Genomic DNA, 23,095 nt, shown 5'->3' with positions numbered 1-23,095 from the left:
CACACACACACGCCGTATTACACAATATTATTATTATCTAGGCCGATTTGTGGACGAAATCGTCGAGTCGAGCGCACGCTAAATAATAATACACCTATCGTCCGAAGCGTCGTAAAAGACTTATAGGAGCTATTATATCGTCGTTATTGTAATACCTACTGCGTTGCGTGCCGTTCGTCGGTATAGGATAGCAATTAAACGATAAATCACGGATAGGCATATGGGCATTTTCCTCGGCCCGTCGATCGATAGCGGACCGTTGAAATCATATTATTATTATAATGCCGCCGAATCGATAGTGTGCGTTTGCGGTACGAACGGTGTGCGCAAAAACACCAGAGTACACCACACCATGACGGCATGTTTCACAGTGAGTTTCGGCGGCCGACGGGCGCCCCACACAAATTAATTGCTCGCCGTTTGCAAAAAAAAAATAAGACAAAATAAATATATTTCATAAGAAAATTTATTTCAAAAGAAACGTTTCCCAATTATTTTTAGTACCACCGCGTTGTTGGTTTAATTATACGGTTCACAGGTTCAGTCTACTCGGTGGACCGGAAAGTGGCGAGTTTAAACATTGTTACACTCCACACAATATAATAGTAATAATAATAATAATATCAAACACTCTTTATAATATTGTATATTTTATTATTTTTGATATTTGTGTTCAAATGAGAAATTGCAATTTTGGTTCTTTGTAGTCTTGTAAACGGGCAAAATACTTATGATAAAACCCGGTGGTGGTTAAAGAATTATTATTATTTTACATCACATTCGGATTTATCTTTTTTGACATTACACATTTGTGTATAATATGTTGCGGCGTGTACCTATAAGTACAGCATGTGCCAGCAAAATATACGCGTGTATAAAATAAATGTAAATTGTATAATAATAATTATTATTAACATTAATTATTCGTTAAGCGAACTATCTCGTTTGAGTTACGAACATATTATGCGCTGCAGCAACAACACTAGACATATTATTTTGTGTTTTTGTCATTTTCGGTATTGTTCCGTGACTGAAATCTGATTCCGTTTGCCAGAATTCAGAAATATAATTACAATTAAATGCTCATTGTGAAATGTGGTGTTCGTTTTGAAAGTATTGTTTACTCAATCCAATCCGGTTCAGACATTTCCGATCGAAAAATCTCTTTGAGATATAATTAACGTTTGCAATATATTAGTACAAATAAATAGGACAAATTAAATTGAATCAACGTGGTTTAATAAGATCTGTATTATATTTTATTTATGTCAATGAAATCTAAGGAATTTCGATGATAGCAGGTTAAAAATCCAATGTGACTTTGTTTCATTTCCTGGGCTATATGTCAGATCTACATTACAATCTCATCACTAATTCCGAGTAAACCTTATTTGTATTTTTTATCTACCGGTTTTTTTTTTATATTTGTTCGTAAACACATTGTAATTTTTCGATTTTTTCTTCAAAACGTTTCAAATACGAAAGTAAAATGAACAACTGTCATACTATTTATCCGTCATTATAATTGGTATAATGCGCTTTAGTAATGAAATGACACCTTCAGTTTAATACATGTAAATGGATAATGGTCTCGCATGTGATAACCATTTTTTGCCAAATTTTAAATATACTTGTTAGTTGTTATAATATTGTTTATTCAAATGCGATAACATTATATTGCTTGCATTAAAGTTTAAAATAATAATTTGTCAATATCCTGCTCTGAGATGAGCAGGACGAAATTCGCTTCCTAAATATAGCAAGAAACGATGAGTAGATAGAATATTTTTATTATTATATTCTATATAGTGCTGGTAATTTCTAATCGATATTTTCTGGAGCTATTTCATAATTTAATATAAAGAACACCAAATAAATCAAAACGTAGGTACATGAGTGGGATGATTAACTTAAAGAAATTGAACATTTTCTACTTAATGATTGTGAAGTAACAAATTTCAAAAAAAAATGAATGAAAACGGTATAGGTATAGGTAGTAGATTCATAGGTATTATTACTATATTATTATAATCATTTATCAATATATAGTTGTATGATATTTTAAATTTCTTAAAATAAAGAAAAATATTGTTTTATTTATTGCATTTTAAAATGTAACATTAATATCATGTTATCATATTTTATATTGAGAAATATTGATACCAAATACTTTTAAAGTTTCAAGTTAAAAAGAGGTAACCCTGGAAAATTTATTAGTTGATAATCTAAAATAATTATTATTAGTAGTAATTATGTATCATATTTGGCATGCACGTAAACTAATCAGCATATATTAATTTTTAATAATACCCCTTAATATAAGACTTTAAGTAAGTACCTATATACACTGTCTAAAGGAGTTAAGTCGTCTCCGTTATTAAATAAACATATTATTCTACGGCGATATCCGATATCTTGACAAGACTAAATAATTTAGCTGGCGCCTATTTCTATAAAAGTAACATCATAATATAATGCATGTCAGGCACACACGTGCTGTTTAAGATGACAAACATGTTACCTATACAATTATAATATTATATGCTGTTATATTGTCTAGAGTATAATATAAATTATTATACAGTCATAATCACTATGGGTCTCATAAAAAAAAAAATGAAAAATATTTTTAAAGAATCAATTTTTAAAACTATGGCATAATATGTGTCTTAATTATTTAGTTTTGTGCAAAATAATCAATTAAAATAATGGATGAATGTGGCGTTTACTTACTTGAGCGAAGTACGGTGGTAGAACACATCTCTGGTCATCCAATCGGTTGCTCTGAACTCTTTCGAGTAATTCAAACAAGTCTTGAGTCGCACACTGAAACATAAAATAAATTTCCTTGATAAATTTTATTTTTTTTATTCAATAAACAACATGAAAACTAAAATACCTAAGAAGTATTAATACATTTATACATCAATTGAATTAATCCCAAAACCAATTTCCCGTCTGGACTCGAAACTCCAGATTGGTGTAGGGAAATGACCTGAATAATGCAATTAAAAGGCATTTTGACCTGTATAATTACTTGACTGAATCATTTGTTGTGAAACATAGCTATGCGATGCTCTTTCCAAAAAAGGTTATAATTAATAATGTTTTTTAAATATACAAATTTATGCTTATAAATATTTCACGGTTATTTGTTCTGTTCTAAAAATAAATGGAAATTAATTTTTGCTCAACAAAAATGTGCATTGCTGCTTTTTAAAATAAACGGAATAAATGGAATTTTTGTCGAAGTATCCTTGCATGCACGTATGATGAACAACATTCGTGAAATGATTTGTTTACTTGTAATTTCACAAAGGTATTCACCATCATCGTCATTAACGCAATAAATTAGAAAATCTTCCTAAGTATATATTACTTAGAGTTTAACCATTTTTCAAAAGTTCTGATCCTATATACGATCGGCACACACGCAACTACGATTATTTATACTTAATAAATGCATTATACAGTGTATGTGTCTTTGTGTAGTTAAAATCTAATAATTAATAGATGACAAAAGAAAAAAAATTATCGTCGACAGTAGGTTTGTTCGCATAAACGATTTGTTGTTCATCATTAATAATCGTCCAACTATAGGTAAGTAATTGTTTTTATTGAAATATATCGCCGCTCGTTTAAATTTTAAACAGCGCATTTAAATTGACACTGACGTATACAAATATATTATTGAATGTATAAATACGTTTATATTTTGATGATGCAAAATCGAAATCTTTGACGAACCCAACGAATTTCCATATTTTGTTATACTTTGTTGTGGCCTAACACTCGGATATGTACGAGTAGGTACTCGTATATCGTATTACTACATATAATGAAATTATATGTATAGTACTTATTGCATTTTATAAAGTAATATTCACGTATATGAAGAGCAACCGTTTTATAATCGAGCAGTTCGTCCATTTCTGCGTTTTACTTGTATAAGAAAATGTTCACACGTGTTGCAAGGGACCAAAGCACTTAACATATATTTTATACTATTATACTGTGAATGTATTTTACTCGCACCGGATGTCCGACGCTCAATCGAAATCTCAGCGCTGACGTAGATATATTATGTTGTCTGGTCAAGCACCATAATGTATATATTATATTGTTATTTATTATAATAGAACAAAAATATAATGGTTTTGACCACAGATTTATCGATTAAACGGGGCTGCGTTGCTTCTACGAAATATTTTTCAACCGAGTGATCGTATAGGCGCGGACTAAAAGAAGTAACAGATATGTCCAGTAGTGTATCGTGAATCATATTACAACAATGATCAACAATACTATATATATTTTTTTTTTATCCACCCACCCGCTATTTTCTAATATATATCCATTATATAGTGGGAATAAGGTGGTACAATTGATGGATCGAAAGGGGAAGGGCTAACAACTTACAATAACTAAAAATATTTATTTAAGTTTTATTTTGATACCTTTTAAATCTATATATTCACAATCATAAGAATTTTTAAATTTATTTGTTCTTAAAAATTCATATGTTTAATTTAAATATACAAAGGCTTGAAAATTTAATTTTCTAAATTTAATATTTTTTTTTACAAAATATGAGATTATAACTTAAAAATATTAAGCCATGAAAATTATTTATTTACTATGATATCCTTTCGATCACTCGCACTGAAGTGGTAACTGAAAATGTTGTTCTTTTTTCTTTTATCGCATTAAATACTTGTTAATTATGACATTTTCATCAATTTGATACAAAAATAATAAAATGATTCACAATTCCACCTGACCACAGTAATCCGGTGTAGTTTTTCGAGAAATATATTCAATTTGTGACATTTGTGTACAGGGCAATCATTGAATTGATTCCCAGTATAATTTTCAACAAGTGGTTCTCAAAATATCAAAGTTGAAAAAAGTATGTGAATTTAATATTTTAGCGACATAGTGTCGGATAACTGCTTGATATTATCTAATCGTTAATCCAATAACGCATTAAACGATCACAATCATATCGTATTTATACAATCTAACTACCTATATATAAGAGATTTCACTGAAATCATTAAACGTAGAACTCGCAGTTCATTGGACCATTAAAATAAATGTTAAATGAGCAAATTAATGCATAAATCTTAAGAGTCAATATAATACGTAAAAATATCGAATACCTGAGTTAGGAAATAATTCAATAACTTCGGTGTACAGGACTAAACACTTAAATTACATACCGAGTTGACTAGGTGAGTTGAGCTAGAAGTTTGTTTTTAAGTAGAAAAGATATGTATATATATATATATATACTGTTCTTGGCCGGGGAAAAGAAAAATGTGTATTTTCGGCGGAAACGGATGATGCCGATTTTAGTACTTAATTTATGTTATATTGTTTAGCAGAATGAAACAGCGCCGACCTGGTTGGAAAAAAACACAATATACCTATTATATTATTAACAAATACAACCAGCCGCCGCCTATAAGGGTACAGCGTATATGTTGTATGGAATATCCAGTTATCCAATAATGTGGGACATAGAAAATAATTAAATAAATCGATAAAACTAATTTCTTATTTCACAGGTATTAGGTTTAAATCATGAATGAACGTGGAATTGTATTCCGCTACAGAGACGTATTTGTTGATGATTGCTGCGATCCTTTATTTATTAATTTATTTTAAACATAATTCAGCTACAACAGTTTCGTGTAGTCGTGTGAGGCACAATATCATATTTTTCCGCATATCGTATAATATGATAAGTTATAAAATATTCGTTTTTCTTGTGTGATTTAATTACTATCTTAACTACACGTGTGCAGATAATTTAAACGTTATTAATGCAGGCACTGTAAACAAAACCGCAAAAGGGCCCTTTTAAAATATACACTGAATAATGTCAAAAGTGTCGCCTGTGTACAACATTATTAATGTTTACCTGCACGATATTGAGCTTGGCCTTAAGTTTATGTATGGTGGTTAAAAAACGAAAGTCATCGAAAATAAATAACTCAAATAAAAACTGTGAGATAACCATAATAATAATATATAATATAAAAAAATATAAACAGATACTATGTAGAGGTACTTGCCTGTAAACCTTTAACAACGTTTCGTATTATCTTCTTAAATAAGTTTATATTCGATATAATATAAAACTATATATATATTTACAATTGGAAAACACAATGAATAAATATTCGGTGAACTTGCAGCCACGGCGAAGCGCAATGAAAAAGTTTTTTAATAGATACCTGATTCATAACTTTTACAAAATTTCTTGTATTTAAATTGCCGATAACAGTGAAAGACAAAAATTCGAGACAAAAATGTGCAGGGGCTCAATACCTTACAGAATATTGTAAACTGCGACAGTCACGTTTTCGCTATAAGTATAATGGTGAACTCGCCGTTCTGAACCTTCTGCATAAAGGTACTCTACTATATAACATAATATTATATACGTCGAAGTGTATGTTTATTTATAAAAGCTATATATTATAGACTAAGTGTAATTGGTTTCAAACTGCGTCAGAAAGTGTATGCGAGTGTGTGTGTGTTTAATATTTGTACTATGCTCGTTAATTGATTCGAAAGCCACAAATTTTAATTATGCAGTCGTTAAAAAAATACATTCATACAAGTCACATATAATATGCGATACGATTTTCCAACGTTTAATCACTAATAGACACATGGTTTTTTCGTTTTATTTTTAATTTTATTGTATATATATTTTAATTATTATTGTATACCTATTATAGAATTTATATACATTTTTTATTTATAATATTAGAAGAGTTCCGCCGGAATCAAAATTTACTTCACATCCTTAAAGTCGAAAATAACGTTTAAATATCATTAAAATATAAATAACTAATTAGTAATAAGCTAGGTATTATTCAATAACTTTTAAAATTAAAATAGTTTGAATTTTTTTAATATTTTGATAAAAAACAACATAAATATTTAAATATTATATGGAATTTTTATCACATAAAAATCTACACTCTATAGATATAACATAAAAGACGTAATTCAAATGATTTATTTATGTGAAATATTCATTATACCTTCGATATTTGAAAATATTTTAAATCATAATCAATTCATAGTTATTTTTATTTATAATAGTATATTATAATAATTTAAAAAAAGGTATAAGTAAATATACGTCAAACACTAGATTTTATCTTTTAGAACTACACGGATATTATTAAATTATTATTATTTAATACGTATAAATTAAAATTAAAATCACTAAAATCGGTTGAAAAAAAAAACGTGATAATTAAACAATAAAAAGTTCATTTTTTATGCGTGTTGTATATTTATATAGGTATGAGCAGGTAACTTCCGTGTTGTGCTGACATACAGGTAAATATATATTTACGGCTCTTGCAGTATAGTATACTAATAATTTATATTATACTATACTTTATAGGTACCAGGGTAATAATCTTATATCGTTCTCAGCTGTAGCAGGATATATTGGCTGAGACGTCCGCAATCCGTTTCATCCAGAAGCGCGTTTATCTTTATTTTTATTTTTTTTATTTATTTTAATCATCGCTGAAACCTTAAGTGCTCAAACACACGCGCTCACGTCTGCAATACAAATAATAACACCGATGTCCGTTGAGCATCGAACGGTATCTATACTGCTTATATATACAGGGTGCTCATCCATTTTTCTTATTTAATACCTAATGTAGTTATTCTAAATCTGATTTCTGGAATTTTTATACATACTTAAAGACCGTATTTTAAAATTCTTGAGATTTTTTGTATCACTACTTAAGGAATATTCTGTAGCAATACAAATTTCGTTTTTTCTAATACTCCCCCCTTTTACTGTAAATTATTTAGCTGATCATTTTGACTTATCAAAATCAAAATTTGTACAAGAAATTTTTGAGTTATTTATGTTCTAAGGAATAAGGATAATGAGTCTATGCAACGTCTTTAAAAGACATTGTATTAAAAAATAATAGTAATTTAAATTTATGTTTATAAAAATAGTTCAAATATAATAAATTAATACTACATTTGAAATTACTTCTATTTTAAATTTTATTTAAACTATTTTTAAAGAATATCATCCTTATTCTTTGATATACATATTTGAATTACTTGTTTTGATGTAGGTATATCAAAATTTTCAAGAAAAATGATGCATTAAATAATTTATAGTAAAAATGAGTGGTTCTCATTTGAAAAACAAAAGTTTGTTAGTTTGTTTCATAAGATACTCATTAAGTGGTACAAAAAAATCATCAATAATTTAAAAAACAGATTTAAAATATATATTTAATAACTCGAAAAGTCAGAATTTGTATAATATTAATTATTAAAGAAGAAAAGGGGTGAGTATGCTTGGTGAATCATTCTGTACATATGCATACACAACACACCGCACAACGGTGACATCTCTGTTTTACCTTCGATTCCAACTACAACACTGAATTGTATTAACACTATTAACAACTAACAACACACACACACACAGGACGTGATTATTATGTTATTTTATTTTATTTTACGTATTATTTTCACTTTTCTGTCGCTACACAAACATACATGTTATGTACTCGTAGCTCTATATTCTCTTTGATACTTATCTAGTCACATAAATCTATTGGCGGGCGGGCGACAAACGACCGATGTACAACAAGACCGACGCACACAATTTACTCTCAGCGAGTAGGTATCCATCTATATATATAAATATAAAATACGTAAATCGCAAAGATAAGCAAACGGGTTTATGTTTCGCTGTGGTGTGATATACATGTGTACATAAATGTTGGTATATAATATAATATAATATTATATATATATATAATAAAATACGATACAGCCGATGTCGCCATTATTGTCGAGTCTGCTAATGGGTCTCTCGGTGGACGACTACGACTAAGGTGCAGCGGTGAACCGGGAAGCATGGCTTCGACGATCGCGAAGAATTCAATATCATGTATATTGATTTGTTATTAAACTTATTATCATATTATTATTGTGTTCGCCGAAAATTTAATAATACCGTAACAATGCGTGCATTATTATGTCATTATTCAATACAAAAAAGTATGATATCATATTATTGTGTTATATATTTACAAACAAGACCTAAATCCAGCAAATTGGATAATATATGTGCCCAGGACATCCACTTCTCCACACAAAACTCTGGGTACCACGTAATTTCGTAAATATATTTCTCAAATAATATTATTATGTGTTATTTTTTACGAATGACATAATTTCCACAGGACTATTAGATTTATATGCGAGATAAATTGTTTGTAATTAGTAAATAAAACATATACAAATGACAATAATTATTAATTTAAGTATAATATAACAATACGTTCAGGGATAATGATTTTGAAAAACTATTTCACTGGATGATAGAAGAAAGTGTCGCATTATTCTCTATCCACTGCAGTAATGTACACAGCGTTGATGTATTGCCACAGACATATAATAGTAATCCCTCATTGTCAGTGACACTTTAAGTTTTTTTTTCAATTCTTCAGATAATTTACAGTTCGTTGTTTTAAAAGGTGGTCATTCTTATTTTTATAATCTCCCCAGGAATTTTTTTCTCTATATATGTTTAGTGAATCTTTTTCATCACGTTTGTAGTTTTTACTATACATCACTAAGTACCTAAGGATTACGTTTGCACTTCAAGCGGAACTCTTGTTTTCAAACTTGGCTTTGAACAGTGATTTTTGAATGTCGGAAAAAAAAACACTTCAGTTTTTTTTTTTATAATTTACAATATAATGTTTTAATATTTTATTATTTTACTCCAGTTTTTTGACCAGTTTGGCAGGTCTAAGCAAATATATTAAAATACGTTTCGTTGACGTATAGTGTCTATAACATTAGGTCCCTAACTTTTTTTACTCATTACTCCCTTTTTATATTTATAAATCTTACACGGTTATCCTGATTAATTTTTAAAATGAACTTATATTTTGGTTTGCACAACAGTGTTATTTTAATAATTGTAGTATTCCCTAAACATGTTTTCTAAAAAAGTACACAAATTTTAAGTAAGTATGAAATTACGAATTAATTTATTGTATATTGTTAATTTTATTATATAAATTTTAAATACAATTTTATTTATATTATCTAAATGAAATTAATGCGCCTGATTTTTCTCCGAAACTCACACTCGATACAGTGTGTGTTGATAATAATTTGTAATAATGATTATTCTAAAAATTTAACTACATTCAAGGAACAATACGTCATATAAAATTCTAATAATGCGACTGTAAAAGTAAAATTTAAAATTTATATTGAAAAAATGTATATGGAACAGCTATCGCCCTCTTTTATAATGCAATATCCCCCCAATTGAGATTGTAATTTTCATTGCCCCTCAGGATAGTACTATAACATTCACTTTGAGAAACACTGACTTAGATTTTAAACAAATGAATTTGGATTTTGTCCTTGTCATACTTGAGTACTCATGAATTGTGCTCGGTGTAAATACAAAACGATAATATTCAACAAAATCGTCTGTTTTTATTATTAAATGCGCAATGCATTAACTGCGCATAGAGTAAAAAAATACTTCTTAATTGTTTCAATTAATGTGATTTAATGTTGTGCATTTTATTTTATTTCATTTTCAACTATTCCTTTATGTATACGAGTACATACATATCTATGTGCATATTAAAGTCAGAGATCAACAGTATTTTTTATTTTGTATTTCTTATACCTGATGTGATATATTTTTCTTATTTCTAAATAAAATAATCTACCAAAGCTAGATAAGGTTGTTGGTTTTTTGGAGTTTTATAAAACTATTATTATGCAAAAAATAAAATACTATTTAATCCCTAATGCGTAACCGAGACCAAATTTATTACGCGTTGAGGTGACATTTGTTGTATATATACGTATATTTATATAAGAACTAGAGTTCATTTAAAATTACCAAGGACCAGGATAAATTATTACAACACAAAAACAAAAGAATAAAAAGTTCATTATAATATTCAAATCCCGGATAACTGAATTATGCATAAAAACGCATAAAAACCAAAACAAATTGTTACACCACTAATAAACTAAACTACAAAATAATGTCGGTATTATTAAGTGTATATTAAACCGATGTATAAATAGTGCATATTAAATAACGAATGTTTTGTTCATAAATTAAATTAACTCTACCACCATGAATGTGAAGTTTAATAGAAATTACGAAATCAAGTTTTACTTCCATGCTATCCATCATTTATAGACATTTAGAAATATTTTTCATTTTTATTTTTTTTAAATATATTATATAAATATCTAAGTAATACAAATGTTTCAGATAAATTACTTACTTTGGTTTTATGATGTCCAGTGGTGGCACAGGTCCTGACATGCTGACAATAAAGCTGTCCATCAGATTGCTGCCGCCTGCAAATAGTTAAGAGTAATTGTCAATATTATACTATAGGTAAACAAATAAAAATGTTTATTTTATATATTATGCAATTTAATTTTAATCTTTATAAACGTATGTTATAAATAATACATTATAATAATGAAGTATGATATAATGTCATTTACTATTTAATAATTATAAAAAAAAAATCAATTTAACTAGGTATATAATTCCCAAAATATTTGGTATAATTTTCCTTTTTTTTTTTTCTTAAGTATAAAAAATTAACGCAATACTGAAAAGGGTAGATATGTTATTTAGATGATTCAATCCAAGAAATAATATATATATATAATATTAAATATATACATGTTATTGTCTTATCACGTCATAAAAACCATTATTCATTTTTGTCCCACACACACATTTTGAAACGCATTAGCTAGATATAGGTTTATATACATGAAATTTTTGTTGGAATATGACAGGCATAACAATGAAGAGGTATAATATGGTATGTATACAATATTAAACTTATATGTGGTATCTATTGGTAAGATTGTAAAGGTTAAAAAAAAACATATTGGACTTTTATATACATATGGACATGCTGCGATACGAAGACGTCTGAATATTCAATAACATATGCCTTAATTCATAGGTCGTGCTGTCTTGGTACTATAAAATATTAAAGAAAATGGAAATAAAATATCCTCAAAATGGCTGCTAGCCGAATTAAACCCATATTTGGATATTATTTATGGTTTAACTTTTGTTTTGAAATATTATACATCGTTCTGACAAAAATCGCAAAGTATCTCCATAATTTTCGGCTTGTACGAAAGCAACTCCATGCCACTAGGTGTTATTTATTAGTCTGCAAATCACGCGTAGACATTTTATCTGCGCATCATCTTACACTAATTTCAGAAAGAATGAACGCATGCTATTCACTCATTATACATCAAATACCTATAGTATATGCACATAGCAAAACGTAACGATGCGAAAATACTAGTTATACCTCGATCGCATTCGAAAACAAGGCAAAATGAAAATAAAATAAAAAAAAGGAGAAAAACTCTTAGGTACATAAATTGCATTGTATTGTGTATTATAGGTTGACCTACAACAAAGGTGTTCCATTAGGAAACCATGTCCGAGCATGCAAAGACAACATGTTCTCTGTGTTTCAATTTATTTATTTCGTATACACATATAAACTATATACAATATCTACACACACATAATATACACATACATATATATATTCTTGGCACTTAAATAAAAATAAAAAATAAGAAAAACGGTAAACAACGTAATTCTAAACAAACACACATACGGTGTTTTTTATTTAATATTTTTTTTAATCTTCAAACGAAAAAAAAATAAGATCAAATTTTCCCATGACACGCGCTTCTTCCATTGCGCACAAACACACATAATACCATTTCATATTGTGTACCGCACATTACCGGATATAATAACATTTATATTTTACATTATTTTGAATATAATAATATACGAGTGGCCATAGATATCGTGGGAGATTTTCGTACGCCGTGTTTAATCGATTAAACACTCCTCAATTGTTTGACGTGTTAAATAAATATAAAAGTGCGAGCGAGCATCATAATATTATAATATTATAATGCACTGTGGTGTAGTTTATAGTCCGTTTAATTCATTATACTCTATGCGGGTTTACTTTATTTACACACATCGCACTTGTATGCTCATCTCTAGGTTCTAAACATCACAAGCGTATAATGTTACGGAATTACTATACGCCTGCAAACGTCGTACTTTGTAATATAATTATATTCATATGTGTATATTATGCTAGTAAGTTGTGGTGAAAATTGTTACAGATACTAGCCACTAGGTGTTCAATAGACGAAAAATAAATAAAAATGGAATATGAAATAAAAAAATATTTTATATTATATATACTATGTATATAATATGTTGAACAAGTGTATTGAAGTGTACACTCAACAAATATTTGGTAATAATTTTAAATTGAAATGTGTCACTTATTCATGGCACTCTTTGTACCTATTATCTATAGACGGTAGAATAAATGTAAAATATTTTTCTATTAGTTGGTCAAAACTGAAAAATGAACCAATTACTATACATAGTACCTATATACTATTAGACCCCGTAGCTATATATAAAGGAAATGATTCGTTACTTGCCATATGAAAACTTTCAGGTAAAACGAACTTTTGCTTCTGAATATTTTTTTTCTTTAATATTATAGTCATAAAAATAACGCAATGTAATATATCAGTACATTATCATTCAACGATGTATTAGATGATAACATGTCAGACGTTAAAGATGTTTCGCGTTTCACTTCATAATGATATTACGTAGATATTACATGATCGAAAACGAAAGAGATAGTATGAGCGAGTGAATAGAGAGGAAATAGATAATTCATATCTATGATGTTTACAAATAAGGACATAATAACAAATATGTAATATAAATATTACCTATGTATACAGATTATTATAATACGCATAGATTCGTTTGCTGTAAGAATGTTGTAGTAAAATATTTAAATATTTTGTTGTGTTTCTACCCACCGCCATGTATGTAATAATAATTAATTTAAATAATACATGTACGGCATATATAGGTTATTCAAGTTTTACGAGCTAATATGTAAGATTTTGCAGTTATAACAGTGTACAATCACTTATAAAATAACATCAGCGTAGTGATGCGATATTATACATTATTAATTTACCCACACGGGTGTTTTCATAATCCCATTTTACCTTCAAGTAAAGAGAGTATGTCTCGATTAGAACATAATAATGCATATTGCTTAATCCGTCGACCTTAATAACAATTGTCCGAGGGCAAAGGGCGAGTCAAACAAACAGTGGCTTGAGCGATTTTCACCGCAGTTTTCGGTGAACCCGAAAATTCAATCATGAAGGACACGTTTGCTCGTTTGTGTCTGTTAGAGGCAGACACGTCTCATAAACGAGATACACAACGAATCCTCTCGTGAAAACCGCACACAATTGGTCAAAGTTTTCCTTGAGAACCTGTACACGCGTCCTTAATATACCGCACAATGGGTTTTCGAGGTTAAACGAAAATCGGTTTAGAACTATTAAAGACGTGAAAACCACACGTATATTACCTATATGAATACATGTATAATGTATATATATAATATATATAACAATGGCATATATATATAATGAATATACGCTTACATACCAATATATCAATTCATAATATAATAAATATCGGGAATAACGACGTATATAAACTACTCGATATCCACATTATTATTAAATACAATATCGTCACGGTCGATTTTACTGCGTTAAATGTGTATAGTAGCGTGCCTAGACGCGTCTTATGCGTACATTATAGATATTATATATGTATAACTAATTATTTTTTATCGTCAACGCAGTTTAGCAATTGACCGCACGACCGTCGCTACAGCTTGCTGTTGCAGTACATATACGCCACTGACATTATAATGTTTCTTACAGACACGTACGTGCCTAGACCGATCATAAATAATAATTAAATTGACTGTGCCCGATATATTTTATTGTTGCCTGCAGATGCCAGACCATCACCATTACAGCTGCTTAGCGTATTAACGCCTACGTCATCAACGTATGTCTGCAGAAATGGCATTATTTTTTTCTTTACATTTATGAATAAGTCACTCGACCTTTTGAACTAAGAACCGACTAGTATTATTGAGTTTTACCTATATATAGTTGTATTATTGTCAATTACGCTAGATCTCGAGTCCCCGCTATAATATTATAATATACATTGTAGACAACATTTGTATACTTCATCATCATTATCATCGGACCAAATGAATTGGCAAGTGTTAACATATCCATTTATCTATGTCAGCATATTTTGATTTTAAATAAAAGTTTACAGTTTAGTTGAATCATTGCAATGGTTTTTTCCAATCACTGCAATATGGGTATTAGCAAGAGTAAATAACATACTTATTTGTTGTGTTTTTTTGCATCACTTTATATTTACTATTTACCTATATACCATGACGCCTACTCACACCTGGGACATAACATGACAAACTAGGTAGGCACTAAATCTCCTTGAGAGAATAGTGTGTGATAAAACTTCATGAATAATACGAAGTTGTATTTTTTTAGTTTGGTATTTTTTTTTCCCAACATAAATCAAATAGATTCAAAATAAAAATATAAATCAATCGGTGATATATATGCTACACGAGAAAAATTAATCATTACCTATAAGTAACTCACGGTTTAATTCAAAAATGGAAAACCAAGATCAAATTTTCTTACAAGTAGTTTCAATTAGGATCACAAAAATCGTATCAACTTTCGGGTTAAAAACTATAATAATAATAACATGTATAAAACCAATATCGAAATAGGATAACATACATCATAAAAAATCAAAACATTTAGTGGTACCTTTAATATATACCTACATATCAGTATAATATATAATACGATGTGCAGTTTAGGTTGAAAAAAAAATACATGTATTATATTTGTCGATTTATCGAGTTTGACCTTTTGCCGAGGTCGGTTTTCGAACTCGAGATGGTTAATTGCATTTTTTTTTCAGTCGATGGCCATTGCAGCCGCCACGCATCTTCTTCGTATATCGCCTTCGTATGTGTACATCGTGTGACTGCGATTTCAACTATAGGTGTCATCGGTCCCGAAGCTAATTATTAGCGACGAAGATAAGCCAGATTGATTAATTAAAAACTACTGTTCGCATATGTATATAAAATACATCACTGCGATAGTGTGAGTGGTGTGTACAGTGTACATAATATACGTATACACAATGCTCGCATGCGTGAAGAGAGGAAATATTCTGCTGAGGTCTTATGCTGCCACGGCAGAGTGCCGGTACGTCCATTGTTCGCGGGTTCGACGCACTCAGAACTATGATACGCGACTTAAGTATAGGTATACACTAAACAATATTATAATACAACTTCGACGAACGATCGATCGATATTATTGCCGGGGGAATTCGATTTGAAATATAGGAAGAATTTCACTACTGCAGACGCGCGGGCACATTCGTATATATAATAAAGCATTATTACTATTATTATTATTATCATCATCATCATCATCATCAAATCTATATTATTATTATTATTAATATATAGTATTATTTGTGAATGTGTGTTCTTGAAGGATCTCTAGATATGCTGTGCCGCGCAGTTGACTAGACGTTTCACGCTTGTGCAGCGGTAACCTCCAGTGGCGTTATACATATAGTTAAGATTTCCGACGTCACGTCGTACACTGAGCATAGTCGCGTAGGAAATTCTGGGAAAGCGAACAAAGTATAAATGGAAAAAAATAGAAAAACTGGCCGACTTCGTTGTATAGTCGACTATGATTTTCGAAACGTCCTTGTAAAATGAAATCGTAAAATAGAATTTGTAAAAACCGCCCGACAGGTCCAACGCGGGTCGATAGTCGTGCGTATCACGGTGCTCGCTTAATCTCATCGTCTACGTACACATACGATTTACACTGCGTAAAAAGGTATTTACCCCTGCGTGTCATGGCATTCAATGTTCAGATGTAACACGTAATAATTATGTCAACTCGGACCATACGATGATATTATATTATGTACCCAGGTCGCACGTGTCACCCGACCAGTGTTCACTCATGATACAAACACATCCGCTGGCTTTTAAGTTTTTATTTTCGTAACCACCGTCATTGCAGCCAGCGCCAAGGCGTTATATTGTTATTGTCGTTGAAGCCGCTCTACACTAATATATACGTAAAAAACGGATTTACCCGTTGCATTAAAATAATAGTAATTTGTAACACCCCCGTCGCGCCAACTGCCGCCAACGTATATAATGAAAATAATAATATAATTCTATATGTATATACTATATTATGTTATACTATAGTATAACATACCTAATACTTAAACTACACACATGCACCCAAATAAACACACACACGTGACTACAGACCGTAATAAGGTTTTATTGTTTCGAGACGACGTAGATTACTTGGCGTAAACCCGTCACCAATACGGACATCCGGGGCCGGAGGGATTAGCCGGACGCATGTTGAGCGTGACGGTGGCCATTTCTTATTGGACTGAGCCGGTCCAGCGCGTGCGCACACAAGAATGTTTAAAAGTAATAACAACGACGATAATAAATAATGATAATTATGAAATGGTAGAAACGCGTAATAATATTATACATATTTAATACCTTCTTCATCGTCGTACACCTTTACGGTTGACTGCCAAGGCATTATGGGTTAGCTGCAGCTCGTAACTTTATTAACAACTGCAATATTATTACCTCCGGTGTACCCGAGAAATAGGTATACGGAACGTTTCATTCAAGCCGTTCACGCCGTGCAGTTTGATATTGGCCGTCAGATTTCATTATAATTATTTACTTATGCTTTAGATTCAGATATCCAGCTATAAATTAATGAATAATTTGATATTTTCGGATCTTCGGTTTTTGGAGTTGAATGAAACTACTTCAAAATATTTCATGAAGTACCTATATCAATGTCGATAAACTGTTAAAACTACACTTTAATACTACTTTTCTTAAAATAGAGAAAATTATCTGTTTTAAATTAATCGTCTAAGAACTGTTTTTCGAATGTCCCAATTTTTCAGTCACCGGTCTATGTGTGCCTATACTGAATATAGTATCGATTTCGTTTGTGTTCGCCTTGTATACTTTACTATCCTCACTGTCGACTGAACACATCATTCATACTTCACATACAATCATTATATTGTTATTATCACATGGTTATCGTCCAAAAATTGATTGTTTTTGCCTTCTCAAAAATTAAACTGCGTAAATGCAGTCGACATCGGTCGTTTCAACAACAGCAATAGCTTCGTGTGACACACGACGTGACTTGGGGTGACGCAGATACTTCCCACGACTATTCGTTAACGAGTAGAAAGGACAGAAGCAAGGGAAAGTGATAAAGAGTGTGGGGCGGACGCAATGAGGGAGCGAATACGGAATATTAATTACGGGGGAAATTGATATTTTAAATCGGAACATGACAGGTGGTCGCCGCCCTCGCACTCATCTGAACAATATAAAATATATTATATACGAACACACGATTATGGTGTGATTGTGGAAGAAAGACAAAACGAATAAGGATATACTTCCCCGAAAACTAAGTATTTATAAATATATAGGTATGATAATAATAATAACCATAACGATAATAGTGTTATAAAGCGTAGGGTATATACACAGGAAACGACGAAGGCTATCGGAAATCGACGGTTGTCACCGTTGGCACGGATTACACTGGGTACGAATTATTAGTATTATGATAATATTTACCGAGGTCAGTGGTTTATATTTGATACTTTACTGCACGTGCGTAATAATGGTGTGTAGATATGTATTAATTTTAATATTATTTGCACGCGTATACGATCTATATTTATATACTGAAGTTAGAATATACAATATACATGCTCACCAATTCGAGTGCAATATTGCATTACAATATTTGGCGTAACGCCGAGAAGAGTTTGAGAACTCAGCCGATTTCCATAAAAATAAAATAATATACTCACTTACTATAAATATACATAAACCCAAAATGTATACGACACATACAATAGAATATCATTTTTATATCATTTATCATATTATTAGTCTGCACTGGATTGTAATTTGTAGCGCATCATCAACCATCACGAAAATAAGATAATAATGATATTTATAGGTCATAATATACTCGTATAATAAAATACATCATTAAAAGGCGAAAGAAATACGTACCTATATATTGTATTTTATTATTATTATTATATTATATTTCGTAATCGTACAGACACTGTTATGTTCGATATATAGATACATATTAATAAAATTCTTACTTCTTAGTTTACGCTCGTTTGCCGATGGATATTACACAGTGCACAGTAATACCGACGGGCGACGTCAATATACCACACACCTGTTTACGATAGCACAACGCGCAAATCCCAATTTCGTCCAGGCGTGATAAATATTATAATACTTATATTCAAATAAGGGAAGGTACGTAAAAGCGATTAGCATCATCACAGCTACCCTCAACGACATACCTTTGTATAAATATATATTATTATATGATAATATGTACACTGTACGTATGAAGGGGTACGTCGCGAGAAACGATTATTGTGATGTATAATATCCTTGATCGTTGCACGGAGTGTAACATAATTATTATATCACGGCGCACCGGTTAAATCAGATAATGAAATATATTATATTATTATAAATCATAATCATAACTACTTTATTATTATGGAACAGCTGAAAGCAACCGGTCAAATTTCATACGCCTCCGCGAATTCAGAACGATTATTATTATTATATTTGTACATCATAATCCGCTACATGGATATCGAACATACAATATTATATGGCATATGTATATCAATTTTATACAAAAAAAAAATAATAATTATACTATTATCACTGCATTGCATCCGTCAGGCAACAGAGCATAATCGCGAGTACCAGAATACGTATAATATACGTATCACTCACGAGGGTTGATTTTTTTTAAATAGTTTTTCCCGCAATATTTTTTCTTGCCGGTCGTTCGCGTTACGAACGTGGGCGAACGGCGTTAAATCAATCTACATACAATTATATGGATATTATAATGATATTATACGGCGTGAGAAGTGAAATGGGTCGGAGAGATGAACAAAAGTTTCAGTCTAGCACACGTGGTAAAATGTGATATTTTTAATTTATTTTTTTGGTAATGGTTAGTTTCTTACATTAACGCACTTCACAATAATACGTCACTGCGTGTTGCATAACAAATAATGTACCTACTAATATAATATATTAACGGGAAGTAGGTACAACTAATGCTTTTATGACATAGATACGTTTATTTTTTATATAAAAATAATTATTGTTTTGGTGCGGAAATAAATCGACCGTGGTTATGTTTTTTACTTGGCCGCGCCGCGATTTAATGATCTGAGGTGGTCCAGTTGCAAAACATAATATGGTTATAGACGCACCGATGACGTTTCGCGCTAACGCGAATTCCATCGAAATCGTTGCATTCGAGACGTAGTATTGTAAGTAATAAATGCACTCTGTGATTATATAAGCATCGAGGTGCTTGTAGTAAAAGGTAGTTATAAACTACGAGTATAAATGCATAATGTTAGTTTAATTTCGACGCAAGCGTATAATATACTTATGTTGCCTTATAATATCGATATATATATATAGGTAAGTATAAGACTGTTTACGTTTGTAGGTACTTTATTCGTTTTATTTTTTCTATAGTACAAAAACGAAATAAGTGTAAATCGAAGTTAATTTATTGCTCGTTTACACAAGCGATTTAGACAGATTGATATTAATTTTTAACGATACGGTTTAACGGCTTAGTCAATTTACTATAGTCATCGATAGTTTTTCCTAAAATTCTTTTAACGCATTGTCGTTTTTTTCTTCCATGATAGCAATAATTAGAATGTCATTTTTCGAAGAAAAAAATATTACTAAACCAGAAGATTTATATATCTTATATAAACGATTATACTAAGAACAAAGTTAGTTGTTGAAGTTTCAACAAAATTATTCGTGCTTATACACAGACGCCAAGATAAATTCAAAACATTAAAAAGGCTAACGTTCCTGGGAGAAAAATGATTAAAAAGTCGAATGACAATGTTATATAGGTATATAATGGGAGTCTAAAACATCACGGTACATATCACGCTACGATAAATTGTCACGAACAAAAACTTTCGAGATAAGTTTAGTAAATAAATTGAAGTAAAACTGTTATATTTTATACTACAGTTTTTTTTATTTAATTAATATTCGTATAAATAATATAGATAACTCAAATGAAAGAATCATATGCTATATGTATGCAGGTTATGCAGATATTTATAATATCATAAATTAAAATTAAAATTAATATAAAATAATATATTAAAATAAATTGAAAAACTAATTCAACTATGTAATACTTATGTTTATAACATAATATATACATACATAGAATGATTCTTAAATCATTACTCATAATTTCAAAACATATAAAACTTTTGATATTTTTCTTACATAATTTTCAGTCAAAATAAAACCACATTTTTTTGAAAAAAATATATTTTTTAAGTAATTTACTTTTTTTAAAGAAAGCTTACGTTTTTAATTTAATATCCTGAATTAGAATATTTACTGGAGTATTGTGATACATAAAAATTCAAATTCAAACGAGTAATTTTAAATAATAACTAATTACAATTTAGTTGAACGGAGTGGTGTGTCATTGGGATACCCCGCAAAATATCGGTCTACTACTCCACTCATCAAAACTTTAAATATATTTATAACTAAAAAAGTTCTCCTTCGAATTTTGGTTTTTAGAAATCAAAATACTCTAAAAAGTATTCTTATTCAGAATATGAAATAAAAAATGTATATGATTATTAAAAAGGTTAAAAAATTATAATGATAAAAAATATTTACGAAAAGATTAATAGATTTTAAAATAATGAATATTCAACGATAAAAAAAATTATCCAGTACATATATATATAATATATTTTGTATTACAAAATTATTGGCACTATTAGTTTGACTATTTTAAAACGCTTTGTTTCATATGAAAAAAAAAAAAAATGAAAATACTATATTAAAATGTAAAAATGCCTTTGTAGCTGGTTGAAAAAATAAAAATGTACGTGTACCTACATGATAAATGTTCAGTTTTTCCCGAAGGCGAAGTGTGTCACGTAATGTAAAACGCATGTTATAATTAAATTATATTATATGTAATATAGTGAGATTATAATATTTATGTGCCGTTGTCGAGCTCACTTCTCGTTTTCCGCGAAAGACGACCCGCTTAGTTTGCTGCCAGCTATCATACCAAAGGTCAGACAGAAGTGTAATTATTTACGTACCTGTGTCTATCCAGGGAGTACGAGTCCTTGCGACCGCCGGTGGAAAATTTCATCGAACCAAATTTTTCAAAATTTTGAGTTTATTAAAAATCCGACGCGTCACATCGGTCACACCGGTAGGTTACCTGTTATACCTATATTATTCTCACTACTAGCGTCGGGTTGATTCGATTCCGATCTACATTTTATAATAATAATTTTTTTTTTACAACACACTGAACGTGAAATGTCAAAAATACGAGGACGGGCACCCGTACGCCGCAGACAAAATACTAATAACAAGAGTCGAGAATATAATATTATTACATTAATAATGATAATATGTTACGTTTGGTACCGACACGACGTGAATTCTATGCGCGCGCACATCATCTGCATGCACCGAACAACGTGTTCGCACTGTCAATCCCAGGCGGATGCAACAGCAGGTCCCGCACAATACGAATGCAACGCGCGTTGTGCACAGATTTTCAGAAGAGGGGAACCGACTACAATGTTTTACGGTATTATTATAACCGTGGTAGGTACCGACGCATCGGACGTGTGCAGACCATATCATTACAATATACTATTATTACCATTATCGTAAGTAGGTATATAATATGCGGTATATGAAATATTATGAGATAATAATGTATAACACAAAATATTATTATTATTATGATATCGTACAACCGCGTACGTCTATTATACAGGGTGTGC

At 30.2% G+C, this 23,095-nt stretch overlaps 1 protein-coding gene across 3 annotated transcripts in view; it reads right to left on the bottom strand.

Annotated features, from left to right (window-relative positions):
• The window catches only part of LOC112601033 (rap1 GTPase-activating protein 1), a 159,269-nt gene that overhangs the window by 53,849 nt on the left and 82,325 nt on the right, over positions 1–23,095 (bottom strand). For 2 of the 3 annotated variants that reach the window (XM_025348428.1, XM_025348429.1), the window contains exons 2-3: positions 11,352–11,427; positions 2,734–2,826 (exon numbers count right to left, since the gene is read on the bottom strand). In XM_025348428.1, the coding sequence (XP_025204213.1) occupies positions 2,734–2,826; positions 11,352–11,427 (169 nt within the window). Of the gene's footprint in view, positions 1–2,733; positions 2,827–11,351; positions 11,428–22,393; positions 22,757–23,095 lie in introns of those variants that run through there. The other variant, XM_025348430.1, reaches the window with a different exon arrangement.

The sequence above is a fragment of the Melanaphis sacchari genome, unplaced genomic scaffold, assembly GCF_002803265.2.
Source record: "Melanaphis sacchari strain LSU unplaced genomic scaffold, SCAv2.0 Contig74_pilon_pilon, whole genome shotgun sequence".
NCBI classification, from domain to species: domain Eukaryota; kingdom Metazoa; phylum Arthropoda; class Insecta; order Hemiptera; family Aphididae; genus Melanaphis; species Melanaphis sacchari.
Note: the sequence above shows the minus strand (reverse complement) of the source record. Positions and strands in the feature narration are given on the sequence as shown.